The sequence below is a fragment of the Hyposmocoma kahamanoa genome, unplaced genomic scaffold (genome assembly GCF_003589595.1).
Source record: "Hyposmocoma kahamanoa isolate Upper Pololo Valley unplaced genomic scaffold, ASM358959v1 63, whole genome shotgun sequence".
Classification (NCBI taxonomy): domain Eukaryota; kingdom Metazoa; phylum Arthropoda; class Insecta; order Lepidoptera; family Cosmopterigidae; genus Hyposmocoma; species Hyposmocoma kahamanoa.
Window position 1 is genome coordinate 22,258,378 of NW_020653851.1, and position 21,765 is coordinate 22,280,142.

The 21,765-nt window shown below is 36.0% G+C and overlaps 1 protein-coding gene across 5 annotated transcripts in view; it reads right to left on the reverse strand.

Annotated features, from left to right (window-relative positions):
- Positions 1-21,765, reverse strand: part of LOC113230412 — a 190,767-nt gene that overhangs the window by 114,932 nt on the left and 54,070 nt on the right. For all 5 annotated transcript variants that reach the window (XR_003310488.1, XM_026464329.1, XM_026464328.1 and 2 more), the window contains exons 2-4: positions 6,026-6,139; positions 3,315-3,415; positions 2,868-3,023 (exon numbers count right to left, since the gene is read on the reverse strand). Coding sequence is in view for 4 of the 5 variants with exons in the window: in XM_026464329.1 (XP_026320114.1) it covers positions 2,868-3,023; positions 3,315-3,415; positions 6,026-6,139 (371 nt within the window). In the remaining variant the exon portion in view is untranslated. The remainder of the gene's footprint in view (positions 1-2,867; positions 3,024-3,314; positions 3,416-6,025; positions 6,140-21,765) is intronic.

Below are 21,765 nucleotides of genomic sequence, written 5' to 3' on the forward strand. Positions count from 1 at the left end.
TTGAGAGTACCTACGCGGACAAATTGTCGGAGGCCCGCGAAAAGATCGAGAGTTTAAAAAAAATGCTATGTTTACCGTGTGACCATGTGTCGCGGACGAAATCGATCATGCATAGTTTCATTAAACTTGGTTATTTATGAATTTCATTATAAAATGATTTATATATACATTTTTGTTTACCTTAGTAATTATATTTTATATTCTATATAATCTATTTTATAAATTGTTACGTTTTTTCTTTCTAAATATATGCAATCTGTGGAAACTCTTTCATGGAAATGCTTACTTTTGGCGGATAGTGTAGATAGTGTTCATATTACAAAGGTATATGATTATATGACACCATCAGAAGCTATAAAATCTTTTTGTAGCAGAATTTGTGAGTAGTTCATATTTGATTCTATATGTGTCCAATAATAAACGCCTGTTAAAATATTATAGCAAATTTGTTTTCATGCTGTCGTACAGTAACAAAGTTTCAGGTCGTCTAAACGTCTACAAGGTTCCATTGTATTGTAGCGTCAATGGCTAAAACTTTGTTTCGTACAAACTTCGTACAAAGGTACGTCGATGAAAATTCAAAAATAAAAAAGAATAAATCGATATGAGATTACAGCACTCCGGCTTTAACAAAGCGTCGCCGGCCGTTGTAGTTCAAGAGTTAGTATTTAGTGAATTTGCTCAGAACATTTCTTCAGGGTAGTGCTTAACACCAGTGCATAAAAGATTAAAACACGCATTGTAAGACACTGAATTTGTGTTCAAAATTATCATAAAAGTCATAGAAGTCGTGTAAGGTGTTATAAAAAGATAGACTATGTAAAACATAGTGAAAAAACTGGAAGAAGAAAAACGATATACAATGTCCGAAAAATAAAATTAGAACAGTGCATGCAAACCACACAATACAACGTGCTTGTATCTTACGTGTGAGCGCGTCTCGGAGCGCGATGCCGAGAGCCTCCAATGTCGCCTTTACCGGTCCGTGGTGGCGCTTGAATATTCTTGCATCTATTTACATAATTGTCATCTACATGATTCAAAATCTACACTTAGATCTACCTTAATATGTACATTGTTTAAATTAAACACTGTAATGTTATAGGGTTGTCGAAATGCAGCAAGCTAAGCGAGCCAAACTTTCTCAGTGTCCGTTTTCAAATAGAATTACTACAATTTCTACCGATATGCGTGAAATTTGAAACTAGCATATAAGAGACAATTCTACAAGCAGTGATGAAGCTCAAACGTTGAATTTCACTTGTGATAATTGAGGTCAGAGGTTACTGCTATGTTAAGTCTATGAGAAAATATTCAAAGAGTAGAAATGTGTAAAAAAAAAGAAGAAAGACTGCTGCCCTCGGTAGTGAATTAACATTTACATCTGCAATCACAATTTAATGCAGAAAACTTAGATTTAGAATCTTCGGATGATTAACAATGATTAACGAAATCGTGCCTAAAAAAAACATTAGACATTATTGGGTTTCAGTCATTGACTTACAATTATATGGACGTCGGGTCCGCGCTAAAAAGTGTCCGAACTTATAGGGCGTTAAAATCGTATACAGAGCGTCATTCACGCTTTAGTCTTCGTTTGTTCGACTGACAGCGAAGCAAGCAAAATTAGACAGTACTGCGATGACATTACAATTTAAATTCAACGTTTTAGCTTTTTCATATTCTTTTACATGTCACTACGTTTAAATAGGTTGACTTGGGACATTTTTTTCGTGGTTTTTGTATTAGACCCGTCGTCCATTTATTTGTAAGTCAATGGTTTCAGTCAAGTTTCCCGTGGCGTGACACTCCATTAGGCAAGTGTTTAGTTCCATGGGATTTCTTAGTGGAATCCTATATTGAGTACATAATATTACGATTTTCAATAAATCTAATTTAGCTGTATGCTCTATTTTTAGTGGACAAGTTTTCATTGTTGACGAAAGGTTTGAATAAAAATATTATTTACTCGTAAGTTAAGAACTCTTTACTCTCTCTTAAATACCGTAGATGTAAAAAAAATTATAGTTTTACATTTTTACTTTAAAAACATTTCGAACTGCATTCAAAGATTTTTAAATAATCGTCTGAACCAGGAATCGAACCCAACAAATGTGAAAAAAAAACACCTGCAATTTTGTTATACTTATCGAAAGCCTCAATAAAACGGATTGTTTTCTTCTAAATAATATAGCATCTTAAATAAAAGGAAGAGCGTGAAATTTAAAATTTAATTCAAAATTTTGTTCAAGAAAATGAAACTGTACAAGATTTAGTTTACAGGAACCGTCTTGAGAGTGTGCATAGTTATATAATAAACTTAGACGTATTACTTGAAACATTCACCATGAAAAAGATAAATAAATCAACAGGATAAGTACGAAATTATCAAAAGCGTGAATTGTCATTCTATCGTATACTACAGATAAGGACACATTTTGATCATTTGATAACTTAAACTGATTGTAAGTTCCAGTTATTTTAATTAAATGTTAAATTTTCTGGTCTTCCTTTTGTTGAAGATGTTATGTTATTTAGAAGAAAACAATCCTTATGATTGAGGCTCTCGACCTGTGTAGTAAAATTACAAGTGTTTTTTTTTTCACATTTGGCGGGTTCGATTCTCGATTCAGACAGGCGATAATTTAAAACTCTTTGAATGCAGTTCGAATTATTTTTAAAATCAAACGCATTCGATACCTGCATTACAGGATTTCTTAAGTAGCTTATTTAATAGTGGCAGGTAGTGGTAAATTCAGACCTACTGTGGAACTTACTGCAAGTCCTTGATCGGTCTATGCATCTATGGAAGAGCATTGTAAACATTACTTGAGAGGCTAGATAATCTATAAGGTAATGGTACTCACAAGCAGGATGGTTGTAGAGCGATGACACAGGTGTTCCTTCAAGGGGTCCACCGGCAAGCGTAGCTGACAATGTTTCGAGGAACTCACGGACATTCCGCAGCTCGCCACTCGCCCTGCTTGGCCCAGGACTCTCGCAACCCTCGCATTCTTCTTCGTCTGCAAGTTGGAATATACGGAACAAGTTACTCATATAATTTGCCTCTAACTTTATAAACTTGTGGTTGTGTGCTTTCGATTCCCATTTTAGATACACCGACCGAATTTTGGTCGAATTTTCACATAATTACACCCGCCGCGCTCCCGATCAGTTACGCGCGCGACACGTACCCGCTTCAAGTGTGTTTTACGCTTATGTAATAATAAAATTATTTTAAAATGCTGTTAGAGGTGAACTAGAACTTCAGCTAAGAGAACTTCAATTTTGGACAATATTTAGATGTAACTAACCAATCTGCTCCAATTTCTCGCTGCTGGTGGACCACGGCATGAGGCTGAGGGCCCGCTGGACCTGCTGCAGAAACCACGCGCCCGACTCGAACTTCACCGGTCTGGAAACATTAGTATAGTAAACTTAATCTTAAAATAAGAATAACAATGTGTTAGATAACTACACGGATGGTCTCAAACTAAGGTATATCCTATACTATGTGTACCAAATCAATGAATGCAAAAACGAGAATCAATTTAGAAAAAAAAAAGAATATCATGAAGAAAATGAACCTATTTTATCGGACCTAAATTGCTTATATTTGTTTTTTCAAACCAAACAACGGTTCGGGCCCTTTACATAAGATTCCGGAGAATATATTAAGATTACCATTTCCTAAGTTTAAACTTACATTAAAAGTATTTTAATTGAAAAGTCATATTATAAAATTGTAGACTACATGTTAGATAAAGATGTATGGAAAGACGACATGAGTCTAGATTCCACATAAATATGATTCAAAATGTATTCTATAGCATTTAAGTTTATTTGAAAAGAGCAATCCCTAGAGTTTCTTGCTCGTTCTTCTCAGGGAAAATGACATTTTCAAGTGTAAAAATTTTACAGAAATAAATAATTATTTCACTTTGCCTTTACAGGTTCCATGGTCATGGTTGCTGACTGAGATGGTAATTTCTATCATTAATGATATATCGTCTTTTTAAATTTTCCAAAGAAACATTACAATTTACGCTACATATTATGTTAGATAGCTAGATAACAAGTTTATTCAGCACAAATGAACATTGACAATCACTTCACAGAATATAACATAAAAGCACATAGAACATAATATATTATTAATTTAATACACATTTATATAAAACACACACTGTGAGAAAAACAAACAAATACTGTAAGAACTGATAAAATTTTAATGTACCTATGACTACAGTTTGTGCTGAAATGGTCCTGACTCAGCATAAATACTGTAGACCGAGAGAAGTCAAACAGTGCTGGTTTTCTGCCAGTACCGTATGGTGAGCGATCGCAGCCCAGTAACCCATGCCACCAAAGTGCATCACACGCGAATATATATACCTAACTCTAAATACTATATATAATATATCAAGTAAAAGTGTAAAATGTAAAGCAAATAATGTAAATAATGTAAGTAATGTAGGTAAGCAATATAAATAATAATGTAAGTTTACAAACATAATATTAAATTATAACAATAGCCACCAAATATGAATATATTATATAGGTACGGAAATTCATATTTTCCGATTTACAGGTATCAAACCCATCGATTAAGGTAATATCCTTAGAATAATAACGCATAGAATGATAGTTTCATATCAAACGAACTGTCACAAGAGAGGCAAAAATCAAATTCATGTAGGCTAGTTTTAGTAGTAGGTTAATTTTCGGTTTTAGTGAATATTTATATAAAAATACAAGTTGAAACGCGTTACTTCCTTGTGTGTGATGTTAGTATCTATTTTATGTTTGTCTGACGTATTTTTACACTCATTTACCGCACATTTCGTCATTTTTAGCTAAAATTCTTAATCTGTTCGCAGTGCAAGTTGACCTTGAGCACTGCAGGCCCGCCCGCTCGTGTAGGCCCTTTTGGCGCGCATCAATTTGCCTCACTTAGCGTGTGCGGACTAGGTTTCTATGCGTTATTATTCTAAGGTAATATCTATGTAGCGAGACATAACTGCTCAGACAAAAAATGTTTTTTGTATTCACGCTTAAATCGTTTTTTATTATTGATGTCACGCAATGGAGGAGAATCATGAAGGAGAACCGCCGCGAAAAGCAATCGTCCTGTGTTTTGAGATGTTAATAACATTTTTAGAAACCAATCGAAACGTAGGTTATACAAATTATTTTGTTTTAACAACATAAATTTTAATTAAAGTATATTTGTTATAATTATTAATACAAAGATCGAACACTCAGAAAAAACACTCAGAAAAAATTCCTTCGATCCGGTCGGATTCGAACCGACGACGTCTTCTTGCATACCGTGACAGACGCTATATCAACTAAAAGAATCAAAAAGGTTCTGTTTTCTAGTTTCGTAATATTAGTTTTGTTTAATTGAGCAGAATGTAGAAAATAGTAGATATACCCTTAGTAGATATACCCTTGAAAAAAGTTTCAACCACCAAAAGCAAAGGCTTTTGGTGGTTGTTACTGTTGTATTTACATAGCTGCCTATTTACATAGCTATATAGTTGTATGTACATAATCTTGCAAAACTTTTCTAGGTCCTTTGTCACGAATTTGTAATATTATGGTTGAAATATCCCATTGATATGAAATATAATGTTCCTTATTTTGTCTTTAAATAAAGAGAAACCTGAAATTTTTTACGTTTCGTTAATGGTAGGCAAATTGACTTTTCATTAACTTGACCGTAAAGACAAAGTTTTGATTTAAGAAAATGATATCAAATAAATAAAATAAAATGTTTCTTTAATTGGGTATACGCACATTAACAAATTTAAAATTCCTTAATACATTACATTACATAACGTTTAAATTGAACTTAATTAACGGAAAATTGTTATTATTAGTGAAGTAAATAACTAAGAACTAAATTAAATTGAATTTACTAAATAATTAATTTATTTATATTTTAAAAATGGGGTGTTTGAATCTATTGATAAAACGGAAATAAAAATCGTATTACATTACAGAGTAATTAAAGGAATACCTGTGATGCTGGCAAATGCAGGGTATGCAACCCCCTCGGAGGTCTCCCCCGCAGCTACGACACACTTCCTCGTCTCCAGAGGGCAGGCATCTCTTATGCTTCCGGTGATTGGGTCTGGAAAAGGAGGAATTATTATTATTGTTTTAATAATGAACAACTATGTAATCTGGGGCGTATCATTGTGCAAAGAAAATGACGATGGGCGGGCCATATAAGCCGCTGACTCCCTCCGTCCTGCACAGAATTAATATGTTTAGAACGCTCTATTTAGTTTTGTACGATAAACTGAGTACTTTTTTCAGAAACACCAACACAGCTCGAAGAAAAAGATCGAATAACTAGACACCGTAAGCCGGTGTGATTCTTTGTGGCTGGAGCCCCAATAAGTACTCGTGTCGTGAAGTTTTCAAAAAGCAAGGGGGCATTTATTCAAAGCTAATTCATCGCGCTCACCCCGCGTGATCGAAAAGTGGAGTCCGCGCTGCCGCCGGGCAGCGACCGCGTGCTAACGTCATGGCGAAATACGCTCTATTTGTTTAGCATTTACGTTTGGGCACGCGGGAAAGACTGGCTTGAAGAGCGATTTAAATGTTGCTGCCTAGTAAATAGAATTCAGACTCGCCATTAATATACTTGAGTGCGTGGTAACAGGGCGGTCGCCGCGAGGCGGCCGCGCGAGAACTTTCGCCTTGTGTAAATGGGCGCTTAGACTAATGCTTTGTCTATAATATGGCTGTCAAACTTGGATATATAATAAATGCACAAAAAACAAAATACAAGTATTTCAAAGAATAATGGAGACGAGCATACTGAATATAAAAAGAAAAGACAGAGTAAGAAATACAGACATAAGAGAAACCACAAATGTCATCCGTGCTCTGAAACAAAAAATTAAAACGCATATGGACTGGCCACATCGCCCACGGGCAAATAAAACCACGTGGACTGGAACACAAAATAAGAGGACCAGAGGTAGACCTAAAGAGAGATGGGCAGATGAAATAAACAAAGCAGCTGGCAAACACTGCAGGAAGACGAAACACAGAAAACTGTGGAGTGAAATGAAGTAGCCTTTACTCAAAGAGAGGTCCCTAATAATGTGATATATTTATTATTAATCGTAAGATTCAATTAATATTTCATTATTATTATTTTATGTTGAATTATTCAATTAGCTTTTTTATAATATCAAGAGACGGGACAAACAAGTCGTGCGCCTGATGGCAAGCTACACGCCTGTCCATAACAGTTGCGATGCCACTCAGAGCTTTAAATCGCACAGATCTGAGGCGCACTGCCAATGCGCCAGTCACCCTGAGACATAAGTTGACAAGACACATGTGTCTGTAATTTCACCAGCACCCTTACCCTTCTAAATCGGAACACAGCAATGCTGACATTACTGTTTGGCGGTAGAAATAGATAAGGTGGCAGTACTTCCTTGGACGAACTCGTGGAGCTCTACTGCTATTACTGCTAATTTATGGATAATATTATTGAATTGGAATAAATGAGACTTTATTATTATTATTTTTGTATGAAAATAACATTTGATTCATTATTAAATGCCACGGAACAAAAGTTGTCGTTTATGATTATAATAATTATAGTCCTACGAGGTGTTAACATTTTAAAAACAACCCTGTAGACATACAGACACAGACAAAGCTTCAAACTTATAACCTTCTGTTCGCGTCGTCGGCTCACATACGTAATACCTTTATATAGCACGAAACTATGTTCTCATAGTACATTAATTTTTTTTGCTTGACTAGATTATCTATCACCTAATACCAACAGCTCACTGTCGTAATGTTTATGATGATGTTGTTATATCGAGGCGGAGGAGATTGTTGCGGACTAGTTTTGTGCAATCGTCGCTGAACGTATTTTTGTACAAAACTGCACTCAGTCAGACGGTTAAACAACATTGTGTAAGTTGAGTAGGTCAGGATTTTCGCATCGATTTTATTAAAGAGTTTTGAAACTACGGTTACACTTACTAGATAATCGGATAATTGAAAAACAGGTAAGAGTCGACACTGCCTCAGTTCCTGTTAATTTATTTCCCGTACCGAATCGGTTCTATTGCGCGGGTCGAGCGACAGGGACACTGGCTTCATTTCAGAATTTCTTTTATTACAAACGAAAATAAAGCCGTTTGAAAAATGTATATCGTATACTATATACAATACGTGTTCTATTTAGGTCAGGTGACAAAAAAAAATGGTATATATAACATACCTATTGAATACAGCGGTTTCTTGTAAAATTTCAACAGTCTCACAGACTCAGTATTGATCTTGCTCAAATTTTGCGTTGTCGGTCTTGGTCTTGATCTTGGTGGTCTTGGTCTGACCAAATGCAAGAACCAGACCAAGACCGATTTTGGGCTACACTATTAGTAAATGTTTCGTATTGCGGAAATTCACGAACATTTGTAACTTAGAATTTAAAAATGAAACGTAAAGGAATATATAATTTTTCATAGATTTCTTACAGATGGCGTTACGGCTAAAAAGTCGTTGATAACCAAATACAAAGATCCGACTTGTTGTCGGCACATAGAAATATTTGTGGTTCACTGGTTCGTTCCGTGGCTTAGTTGGCATAGGGTCTGCCACGGTTTGCTAGGAGACATCGGTACGAATCCGGCCGGATCGAAGGGATTTTTTTAAGTAGTCAATATTTATATTAATGATTATAATAAACTAATGGAGTAAATTCACAAAATAATAATAATAATTGGATATCATGATTACATAATTATAACGTTTTTTTTTAAATAACCGACCTAAAAGGTCTGTGGAATTCATTGACTTACAAATAAATGGACGACGGGTCTAATACAAAAACCACGAAAAAAATGTCCCAAGGCAACCTATTCGAAATTTAAATTGTAATGTCATCGCAGTATCGCGCTGTCAGTAGAACAAATGAAGACTAAAGCGGAGTGTCGCGCTCTGTATACGATTTTAGCGCCTTACAAGTGCGGACACTTTTTAGCGCGGACCCGACGTCCATATAATTGTAAGTCAATGGTGGAATTACATCTATTTGCCAACATTTTATTGAAATCGATTTTTTTTTAAGATACCAACTCACACTCTGAGCTTTAAATCCGCCACCCTGAGACATAAGTTGACAAATCCTATGTGCCTGTAATTACACCAGCACCATTACCAAAACCAGAACGCAGCAATGCTCACATTACTGTTCGGCGGCAGAAGTAGGTAAACAGTACTTCCCTGGACAAACTCTTTCACAAGGAGCTGTAATGCTGCCTAACGGAAAGTAGTGGAATCCTATTAACCGAATGTATCCCCTGTTTGCCACCTTAGAAGTGGAATATTTTCTTCAATAGGACCAATACTGAAGAACCCCCTTGCCAACAAAGAAAAATCATCGAAATCGGTTCACAAATGCCTGATTATCGCGTAACATTCATACAAAAACAAAAAATACCTCCTCTTTTTTTAAAGTCGTTTAAAAAATACACTCGAATTTAGCATCCGATCCCTTTTTGAAGTCTGATATAAATTTTCTTTTTTCTTAGTCGTTATCTTTTGTTGATGAAGGTCGTGTCCCCGAACGGTTTTTAGAGACTTTATTTACGATTTTCTTCCATCTGGTTCTGTCTTCGGCCTCTCTGAGGGCAGTTGTTAAGTTGTTATAGGTAGGTCACTTGATGGACCGCGGAGTCTCTTTCCCGTCACCTTACTCACCACAACCAGTTTGTCAAGGTTGTTTCGTTGTCGGCAAGCAATATGACCAAAATACTGTAGGATTCTCTGGCAGCATATTGTGGAAAGTCTGCGATATTAAGCTGCTCAATTATGGATTCATATGTCCTAGCGATCCATGGTATATGGAGCATCCTTATACCTGATAAAAACAAAAACTTATTTTGTAATAAAAAAAGTGTAATACGACTCAAGTGCTTTTCTAGACTGTATTACAGCCTCTAATAACTCTACCAACGCCCCAGTTATCTCAGTGCCCGCCAGTTTATTGACTCGCTAGTTATTTCGTCAGCCCTTTACCTGTTGGTATTTCTCAACCGAGTCGTACCAACCTAGATTCATCATTGGTCCTTTTGCAAGCATAATTATTGTCTTTGGCATAATATCATATTACTCCATTCAGCAGTTTGTGCTTCAACAGACATAACCAATATTGCGAGAGTAGACAAACCTTTAACAATGACGCATAGTAAACCTATAGAGTTCCCCATAATAGACCTGAGCATGCTGTGATGCATTATTAACACGTTCATTGCCGTGTTGGGGCCGTAAGGGGTTAAGATGATCGGCGTACCTAGTTTACTAGATTTACAAAATTAAAATGAACAAAAAAATGTACTTTAATTTCAAATTGAATTTAAAAATTACAAATAGGAATTGCATGATTTGATACCGCCTTCCCCTTTCCATCATCGGGGGACTAGGGCTGGGATTCCACCTCTATGTTGTGGATATACCCAAGATTCGCGCGAAGCGATTGGCTTCCACATTTTTATAACGAGCGGCTAGGGAGTGTAATTCACTGCCTGCTGACTTATTCCGCGAACGCTATAAATTTGATATTTTCAAGGCGAGAGTGAATAGGTTTATTTAGGCGTGCATGCTACATCGTCGATCTCATCGTCACTTTCCATCAAGTGAGACGGAGGTCAAATGCGCACTTATTTTTTGTATAAAAAAAAGCAAAAAAAAATGGTTAGTAAATGTCAATCTGAAATCAACAGACGCAAGTCAGTCTTAGGTAAACATCGATAGTACATTGCGTGTGCGTACTCTGTCCGGTGTAGTGACCGGCCCAGTCTAAACGGAATCATTATTACGTTTAGGCTAGGCCAGGTTGAAATGACCAGCATAAAAAATATCCTAAAAAATAATGAAATATCATGAAAAAACTTACATACAAATGAGATCAAAAACTATCATATAAAAGTCAATGTAATTTTTTGAGCATTTTTGAAAACTCTACAGTAGCAGGCGGTTTCAACTAACTTCTAGCAAATATCAACCCTGTTTCAGGAGCTCAGTGTATTTGTTGATATCTAAATGGAAGATGTTACTTGTAGTTTATCACTGTATTACAAACATTTATGATTCCAAACGCTGACTTCAGTTGTTTATTTCTTTGTTTAGGAAATAAACATGTCACTATCGAAATAAATTTTGCAGCAGTAGGGCTCCTTATGATACTACCCAACGTGGCAACAATTGCCACCTTACCTATTTCTGCTGCCAAGCAGTAATGCGAGCATTTTTCGGTTACGGTTTTGAATGTTAAGAGGGAGCAGAGGAAAAATTCCTAATCTTCGATTTGATTTCAGAGAGGTATATCCACTTTAAAGTTAAAAATAAAATATTGTATGAGTAACTACACGATATATTCAAGCATAGACACTAATCAGAAACATAAAACAATAAAATTTCCTCGATAGATAAAAATCACGAAATGACCTTTAATTTTCACATTTTTTCGATTCATCCTCGAAATGCTACAGGTTATTAGGACGAAAATTAGATAATTCATTATATTTATGCATGATCGAGAACTGTCACTACGGATTGTTTTTTAATCCCTTTAGTTTTAGAGTTATTCCGCTAAAACGAATTTGTTACTTTTAACGCGCAAAATTCAACATCTCCTGTCGCATGTCACGCGAACTTCAGGCATATATTTGTTTCACAAATTTGGGCGGAGCCAACGTCAAAACTTTTTTGGCATGCTCCCTCTTAAAGGTGCTGGTGAAATTACAGGCACATGTCACTTGTCAATTTATGTCCCAGAATATATTATATATTTATAATAAGATTTCGGGTGGTATTAAAATTTTGCCGTTTAAAACTATAGTGAAACAAAAACTTTATTCTAAAAGTTACACTATACAGCATCTTCTAAAAATCCGTGGTAGTGACACGTTTAGCTCTTTCAGGTATTCTCGATCTACGATATTTGAAATAAATACTTATTGTAAATGATAAATATATTCAAATGTATATGTGTATTACAAAGAGCCACCCCTAGAGTTTCCTTGCGCATTCTTCTCAACGAATGAGCAGTAGAGTTTAATCAGTATGATGATTTCATGTGTAATTTCCTTACTTAAGAAATAAAGATGAATTGAGCTGAAAATAAAAACCCTTAGAGCGTTTTCCGCACGAACGTCCAATTCGTATCAGGTGGTCTACTATTGATCTCCGTCCGATATCCGTCCGAAACAATGACTGCCAAATAAGCAATACTTGACCAAATGAAAAGACGCGTGGTGCGATGAAGCTTCATACTTGACACTTGTCTTTTAATTTTGTCGAATATTACTTATTTGACAGTAATTGTTTCGGATGGACGTCAGACGAAGAGCGAGAGTAGACCCCCAGTTCCGAATCCGAGAAATGACGTTCCGAAATGTCACAAATCTGACTTAGTGCACAAGCGACATCCGAGATGGGCCCTAGTTTTCTGGATTTGTATAGACTCGTATTCGGAACCGCGCTAGGGCCGTATGACAAAAATACCGCCTAGTTCTGCTGCACGTTATACTACTTACGTGCAAAATGAAAAATATCAACAATGCCCGCGGAAGATCATGTTATTTGAACTGAGAAAAAGATCCAACCATCTATAGCGCTTTTCACTCTGGCATCATTGGCGTTCAACAACATTAAATTAAAACGTAAAAACAAAAGTAAAACGGTTAATCTCGAGTATATCCAAAATGTGGATTTTGATACCATTGCGTGTTTGTCGTAATGCTACATCGTTTGTTTTGACACTTGTGGTTTTGCGATCATTGGCTGCGAAGATAACAACTGCACAGAACACAACTGCAAAGAAATTAATGTTAGCAAAAATTTGCAAGTGATTTGTTCAAAATGGTTTATTTTTAATTTATCTCTCAACCAATAGCGACATCCGCAAATCGTGTGTTTTAATTGTGGTTAACGTCTACTTTTACCTGTATGAACAAATTAAATGTCGTACGAGTGTTGGTTTAAAGAGATAAAACTATAGGTACATATTTTGTCTTATAATACCGGCCTAATATTGTGTAAAGCGGTAAAAATTATGTTTTATCGATACCCGCAAACAATTTTAAGAGCGTGAATTTGTAAGTAAAGCGGTACTATTTCTTTTTGAACACTTTTTGATTTCTTTAGATAAACTCTACTTTAACCATTGTATAAATTTCCATGTTTCTATAAAGGGGTATAAACAATTTATGTAAGCCAATATCTCTGTCATTTTTGCAAGATACAGGTTCATTTTACAATCAACTTATTACTTACCCTTTATTCTATCTGAAAAGATTTGAAAAAATACTTTTTTTTGCATTGACTTACAAATAAATGGACGACGGGTCTAATACAAAAACCACGAAAAAAATGTCCCAAGTCAACCTATTCGAAATTTAAATTGTAATGTCATCGCAGTATCGCGCTGTCAGTCGAACAAATGAAGACTAAAGCGGAGTTTGGCGCTCTGTATACGATTTTAGCGCCTTACAAGTGCGGACACTTTTTAGCGCGGACCCGACGTCCATATAATTGTAAGTCAATGTTTTTTTGTGAATAAGTGAGAAAAAGAGTTTTCGCTCTCATGTAAAATAGCTTTTTTCGAGTTTAACCCATTTGCACTGGAGGTACAGAAATGTCCGTTGAATTGCGAACGTGAAACCAGTATCTATGGTGCAAATTGCAAGTGTTGCAATAGGATTACACAACTTGCATTCAGATGCAGCTAGGTTTTAAGTACGAAACCTGATGAGCATGGATAAGTGTAAAGTGTTTTATTTTGGTAGTAAATGTATAAGTTCCCAGTCTTGATGTAGTAAGACCACATCTGCACAATGGCAGCTAATAGATTCAGGCGTTACTTTGCGGAAGTCCATGTTAATAAAAATGTATTGTATATTTTTTCATGTACTTAATTTTCCTCCCTATTACAATAAATAACACAAGCCCAACTACAGTCACAAACACCTCCACCGAAGAAATTCTTCGACCGAGCGACATACAACAATTGAACCTTCACAAATTAATTTACTTCCATTTTTATTAAATGACAGCTTTTTAAAGGGGTGTTAAAGATTCTATGAACAACATTTACGTTATACACGATTTGAAATATAATATCTATGCATTTTATTTTAACAATACGAATTTTTTACTAAATTATTATTTTTTCATTAAAAGGAAATTATTTTATATTATATTTAATAACTACCTCCGTGGCCGAACGGTTACCATGCCAGACTGCCACGCAGAGGTCCCAGATTCGATTCCCGGGCCGGGGGAAATATTTGTATGGCCTACATTTATTTCTCTCGTGAGTTTAGGTGTAATTTGTGGTTGTCTCTGTGTGCGTCCATGACACCTGCAACACAAGGTTTTCCTAGTGCGGGGCTATGTTGAGTGTGTGCGTTATTATTATATTATATTATATTATTATAATAAAATATTAATGGTAGGTAGTACTGCTGTCTTGTCTGGATCTCGAGTTGATAGTTTACTTGTGGAGTCGTGTCGAGAGTTTATTTGAATTTATAACTTTTATATGATATTGACAAGACGAACAAGTCGTGCGCCTGCTTGTAAGCGACACTCCTGTCCATAACAGTTGCAGTGCCACTCAGAGCTTTACATCGCAAAGATTTGAGGGGCACTGCCACTGCGCCTGTCACTCTGAGACATAAGTTGCAGTGTAAGAAGTGTTGACATAAATCCCTTTCAGAATGAATGAATGAATGAAATATTCCTTATTGCACTTAAAATTAGGGTTAAAATACAATACAGTAACTTAGGTACCAAGATAGTAAGATAATGTGCAACAGACGGCCTTAGGGCTATGTAGCAATTTCTTCCAGGCAACCTTAGGATAGAAATTTGGAATATGCAAAAGGAGTGCAACCAAAGAATATCATTATAAGTACACTACATAATAATTATTATTAAACTCATATGCGTGGATAGAAATATCCATACAAATATTATTAATATGTAATATTATATACAAATATTAAATGCTTATATACTTTAAAAGGAAAAAGAAAAATGAAATAATAATAAGTATAGGAAATAAATGAAAGGATATTGGAGAAAAAGACAAAACCTAGGAGTAGAGGAAGTGATCTTTGACAAGTCGTTTGAAGGAATCAAGAGAAGGGGAACCGTGAATCGGTTCAGGAAGAGAATTCCACAGTCTCATCACAGAAACGGTAAAAGAGTTGGAATAAAAATTACAGGTATGTGATGTTTAGTAAGAGAGTATCAGAGGAACGAAGGGGACGGCAGAGTGTAAAAGAGTGGAAAGTAAAGCGATCTTTGAGATAAGAAGGCGTAAAAAGACAGAATAGAATCGAGTAAGGAAGGAAAAAATTATGAAGATCTCTACGCTGGTGGATGGGTAGTCATTTAAGTTGTGGGGTAGCCATTGAAGTTGTGTGTCAGATGATTCTACTTAACAATATTGTCTATGGAATGTTCTTGAATAATATCTATATTTAACCTAATGGTTTGACCTACCGTCGTTCAAGCAGAGGCCGTGGGTTTTAATCCGAGCGTTCACAACTCTGAGTTTTTGGAATTTATTTACACGTTGAAGAAGGTTCACGACTCTCGGAAAACGTGTGGAGTTCCCAACCCGCATTGGGCCTGCGTAGTGGACGATGGTGTAAACCCTCCCTGAGAGGAGACCCGTTCCCGAATAGGTATCTATATTTGTCCCACATAATTATTCAGTTAAGAAATGTTACCACTTGTTTTTACAATAAGTAATCAAGTAATTCTGTGAATCAGAAGCTCTCATTGCAATGCTGTTGTAATGTGACACCTTCGAAACAAGATAGTAACCGGCACAGGCGCCGACGGTGGACCACTGGGCACTTGCGCCAGTATTTACAAATACTGTGGATTGCCCAACTTTAGCTTTTTTGAAAAGTTTTTTATTTGCCGCCATTTCGTTTGTTTTGTTGTTTATTACGTTTAAAGAGCTTATAATACGTGTAGGTATAGATAAAGCAGTGTATGTAACTGTACGTAATTAGGCATTAAAACACCCTGTGTGATGTTTTTATATATAATATATAAACCCACACTCGTGTTTTAATGCCTTTCATTATGTAACAGTAATAAACTACTGTTAATTTATTAAATTCAGTCAAACAATTCAATCGCAAAAGTAGTTTACGTATCAATTTCTAATCGTATTGTTATTTGTCAATAGTGTGTTAGGTTTTAAAAAAAAATGAGTTAAACATAGTTATGTTTGTTTTAGTGCATGTTGTGGTTACCTCTAATAATTGTTTGTGGCAATTACATCGCTTGTAAAGGTATGATAAGATATAATAAGTAATATTGTACACAGATGTTGGTAAACCTAATAAATAAATAAACACCTATAACAGTCAAAAGAGGTGTGAAGTGTACATATGTTTGGTCAGTTTCTGCATAATGCGACGCGATAGAACGAACATACTGTCATCATCAAGTTGCAATCTACGGTGGCTCGTGTGGAATAGACTTTGCCTCCAGATAGGTCGTTTGTCTGCAGAGACAAGATGTGTAAATAGGGGTTCTGGACCCCGATTTAGAACTCTCCGATATTTTGACCGATTTGTTCAATTGGTTATCGTTCTCGAATCAAAGGGCGCTTTCCGATCTTTTCAGAACATTCGAATTAAACGTACATTTTTGAAACTTTACAGGCCTTAAATATAGGAATGCATTTATCTTGCATTAAAATAAATTAATAAAATTGAAGAAAATTCAGACTTTGTTTAAAATAATAAGAGATTTCCATATTACATTCTTGCTTTACAAACAATAGGACGTTCTTGCATTGGATAACTGTGTTTTGAATAACGTTTGTAGCCTTTGCCGGTCGATAAGTTCGAGTAATCGTACGGGTGTGACGTTATTTCGGTTCGGTTTCGAATACGACAGTCTGACGTTCGATTCGGATATCGGCCGTCAACAGAGTTCTGAATCGACCACCAGGAATGCTAACTCGGTGATGTTAGTAATAAAGTCCTACGAGGCTGTTGTTTGTTGAATGTGTGTGTTGAATGTTTTCTAAATAACCCTGTATATCGAAAATCAATATAGTCCTAAAATAAAAAAAGCATTAACAAGATAAGAAGATGAAGACCGTCATCATCATCAACATGATCCTACTAGACGTCCGACTGCTGGGCAGGAGTCTCCTCTAAGATCAGTCTATTCTCATTATCCGTATAGCATCCGAAACAATTACTGTGAAATAATTAATACTCGATCAAATTAACTGAGTAACTGCCTCCGTGGCTGAATGGTTAGCATCCTGGAGTACCATGTAGAGATCCCTGGTTTTATTTCTCTCGTGAGTTTAGGTGTAATTTGTTGTCCATGGCACCTGTGAGTGTGTGGGTTATTATTATTGTTAAATTGAAAGACAATGTCAAATACGAAGCTTCATTTGCATCATCATGTTCAGTTATTCTCGATACAGGGCCATTTGAATTTATTTTACTCAATGTTAAAGCAATGAAGATTTGAAATTCATACGAAGTTGAAACGTTGTGTATGGAATTTATTTCCTTTTTTGGATTTGTATCTACTTATTTGAAACTATATTATACAGGTAAGGTACAATGACTGGTTAAATACTAGAACGTTTGAGCGGGATGATTGAGATAAACGTTCGTTCGGAAGTGAGACTAGGCATAACTTACAATAAAGAGCGAGTTCGCATCCGAGGCGTAGGAGGAGAATTATACTCAGAGGGATATGTAGATTTAAAACTTTGTCATAATCTGTATGAACTTGAACTTAATAGCTGTAGAGATCCTTGTGAAAGAGTTCGTCCAGGGTAGTACAGCTACCTTACCTATTTCTGCCGCCAAGTATAACGTCAGCGTTACTGTGTTCCGGTTTTGAAATTACAGGCACATGGGACTTGTCAACTTATGTCTCAGGGTGACGGGCGCAGTATCGGTCAGATCTTTGCAATTTAAAGCTCTGAGTGGCACTGTGACTGTTACGGACAGGCGTGTAGCTTACCATCAGGCGCGCGACTTCTTCGTCCCGTCACTTGATATTATAAAAAAAAGAACAAAGATTTTACGTTTTTCAAAATTTACCTTGTTTTACAAGGCGAAGGTATTTTACACAAGACTTTTTGAGTAAATTTCACTGTGTTTTAGATTTTGAACATAACACTTTAACAATAAAGAATAATGATTCGTTTTCAATTCCTATTAACATGGGTAAACTTGGCTTCAATTCTTATATTACGTTACCACGTCGTTGCGAATCCTTGCACTACATATCTATACCTGTCTATCTATAGGATTAAATTATATAAATCAAATTGGGTTCCCGCGACAAGGTGCCCAAGATGCTGTCAGCGTTCCCCCTTTGTATGGCTATGATGCGCTGGGTAGCTTGGGTTTTCCAGAAAGTCTATTAAATAAAATTTTGTACAGATAAAGGGCGCCAGGACCCAATGGGTAAATAAAAAATTAAAATCGATTCGAACCTCGGACCTTTCGATTGAGAAGCAATCTTTTTCCAATTGGGCTATTACCGTTCAGCACGCCTTAAATTTTTTGTCACCATCAATAAATAATAATCAACAAAATTTCTCAACCATCGCGTATCAAGTGGTACCGGTTCTCTACACATGCGAGGTCGCGACCAGGCAACAATTTTGTTTGTATAAACAATTTGGGCATGGCATTTATGTTAAGGCGTTTTGCTGTCTGTTGAGTCATCCATAGTCGAAGGATTCCTTTACTTCGTACCCTCGGTGTAATAACGCCACATCTGCACAGTGTCTGTCGCCTCTTCTCTCTCTCTGTTGCCTCTATTAAATTAGCCTATAAGAAGTTTTTATTATCAACTCAATTATAATCTCGTTACATAAGGTAGTCGTGCATTGCTTGCAAAGTTCTTAAAAAGTGATCAGAGCCAATTTGTACAATGTGTTAACACTAACCACCTCACTTGCACTACATATACTCACCTCACTTACACTACGTATACCCACTTCACTTACACTACATTATAATCACATTTTTGGTATTTATTTCATTTTTATTATTATGTATCTATGTTGGGATTACTTTATGGTTTTGTTTAAATTTATAATTTTAAGTTTTGATTTATATTTGTAATTAAGTTTTATATCTAATCTTTATATTTCTTTTTTGTTTTATTTTTATCTTACCGCCTGCTTGGACGAGGCGCCATCTTTCTTTTTGTCCATTTATGGCGCCACTGAAAACCAGCGTAATGAGGCGTTCTTCAACGTCTCATTACAAAAAGCTGAGTGGTGGTACCGTTTTGGTAACATATAATGTATGATTGTGTTTGTTTTGTATTATTTATTGTAAAATGTTGCCAAATAAATTATTTTTCTTTCTTTCTTTCTTTCAGTGAAAACTTTTCAGGAGAGAGGTTTGAACATTCAATTACTTTCTTTTTATCATACTAAGTGATGGGACAAACAAGTCGTGCGCCTGATGGTAAGCCAGGCCAAGACACAGTTGCAGTGCCACTCACAGCTTTAAATAGCCAAAATTTGAGATGCACTGCCTCTGCGCCTGTTGTCCTGATATATAAGTTGACATCATCAAGTATATAACCAAAAATGGAGACGAAATGTTATTTAATTTGTTTGAAAACTATTCTGCCAAATCATTACGGTGACAACTGCGTTCTGATTGGCCAGCCCAAACTCAAAACTATTGACGGGTGACATCAGCTTTGCTATAATGGACGAAAACTGCAAAATTACATATTTTATCTTTAAATACCGATGAAATGTGATTCCGTTTGTTTTGTAATTAGATGTTTTGCTGTTTTTCCAATACCACTGAATGGAACGGCCCCCCATAGTTAGAGATATTATCTTTATTACAATAAATACAGAATATTTTTGGAATGCAGAGACGTACACACAAGTCAGTTGTTGGCGCTGTACTATTTCAGCTTTCTGATTTGTGAATTCAGTGCAAACGAGAGTTACTGTTGATATTTAAAAGTGATATAAGGCCCATTTGCCTGATGAGTTGCCAGGGATGGATGGCCATTATTCCTCTCTATTTCTGGTTATATACTCGATGGTTGACAGTGACAAGTCCCATGTGCCAGTATTCTCACCAGCACCCTTAGGGCGCGTTCCCATTACAACGTAACGTTCTATTTATCGTTGAACGATTGTCGCGTCTAGCCTATTCCCATATCACACTTACCTGTCGTGACTGTGTCGTGGGCGTTTATTTTATCGTTGAACGTCTAGCTGTTCCTACTAGATCGTGACGACAATTTATTGGTGCACGTGCGTATAACGATAAATAAAACGTACAATCATTGATTTACAATTATATGGACGTCGGGTCCGCGCCAAAAAGTGTCCGAACTTATAGGGCGTTAAAATCGTATACAGAGCGTTATTCACGCTTTAGTCTTCGTTTGTTCGACTGACAGCGAAGCAAGCAAAATTAGACAGTACAGCGATGACATTACAATTTAAATTCAACGTTTTAGCTTTTTCATATTCCTTTACATGTCACTACGTTTAAATAGGTTGGGACATTTTTTTCGTGGTTTTTGTATTAGACCCGTCATCAATTTATTTGTAAGTCAATGCGTAGAATAGTAGCTACCATTCTCTGTCGTCACATTTTTATCGCGACGTTATCTTTATCATCTGACGACTGTTATTCTTGTTCTTCCCATCGTCTCGACAGTCTGACGTTGTAACATCAAAAAAGTCTGAACGACAGTTAATCGTGACTTAAATCCAACTCTGTGTTGCTTACGATAAGAACGGTCTAAAGTACAAAGTGTCAAACTTGATGTTCTCTTGACTATACAAAGTCAACAGCACATCAGACTACAAATTTTTGTTCGAAAATCGCGCCAGTACAACGGAACAAGATACGTCAATGTGTAACTTGACGTGCTGTTGACTTTTTTTTATAATATCAAGTGACGGGACGAACAAGTCGCGGGCCTGATGGTAAGCTACACGCCTGTCTATAACAGTTGCAGTGCCACTCAGTTCTTTAATTCACAAAGATCTCAGGGCACTGCCACTGCGCTCGTCACCCTGAGACGTAAGTTACGTTATTACATGTGAACAACTTGATTTAAATGTACAAGTCACGAAACTTTAAACTGCACAACTATGCAAAGTGGAACACAATAATGCTGATATTACTCCTTGGCGGCAGAAATAGGTAAGGTGGTAAGTACTTCCCTGGACAAACTCTTTGACAAGCAACTCTACTGCTACTTTTTACGTTTAAATAGAGTTGGTTAAAGTCAAATAATCATTTTTAATACAGTTGCTCAAAACGTGGTATTCTTCGTACTACAAATCGTGCCGAAAGTTGGAATTTTCGCACTAGTGCTTTTACATTTCCATTTTTTTTTAAATTTACTGTTGTTTCAAATCTTAAGCACAGAACTAAAGAAGTTGTATATTTATTTAATATTTATGTGCTTTGTGACGTAAGTCGTTCGTCATTAAAACTTACATTTATTTACAAATACTATATAATGAACGTATCGAGTGGAGGTCCACAGTCTCTGCCTACCCCTGAATGGGTGACAGGCGAGATTTTTATGTATATATTTGTTCTATGTATTACAGATAAATTGTATCTCACTACCGTGCACGGGTTCCTAAAGAAGTTTAAACAAAAGTACCAGGACTTCATAATAAGAAAAGTGGTTACAGAC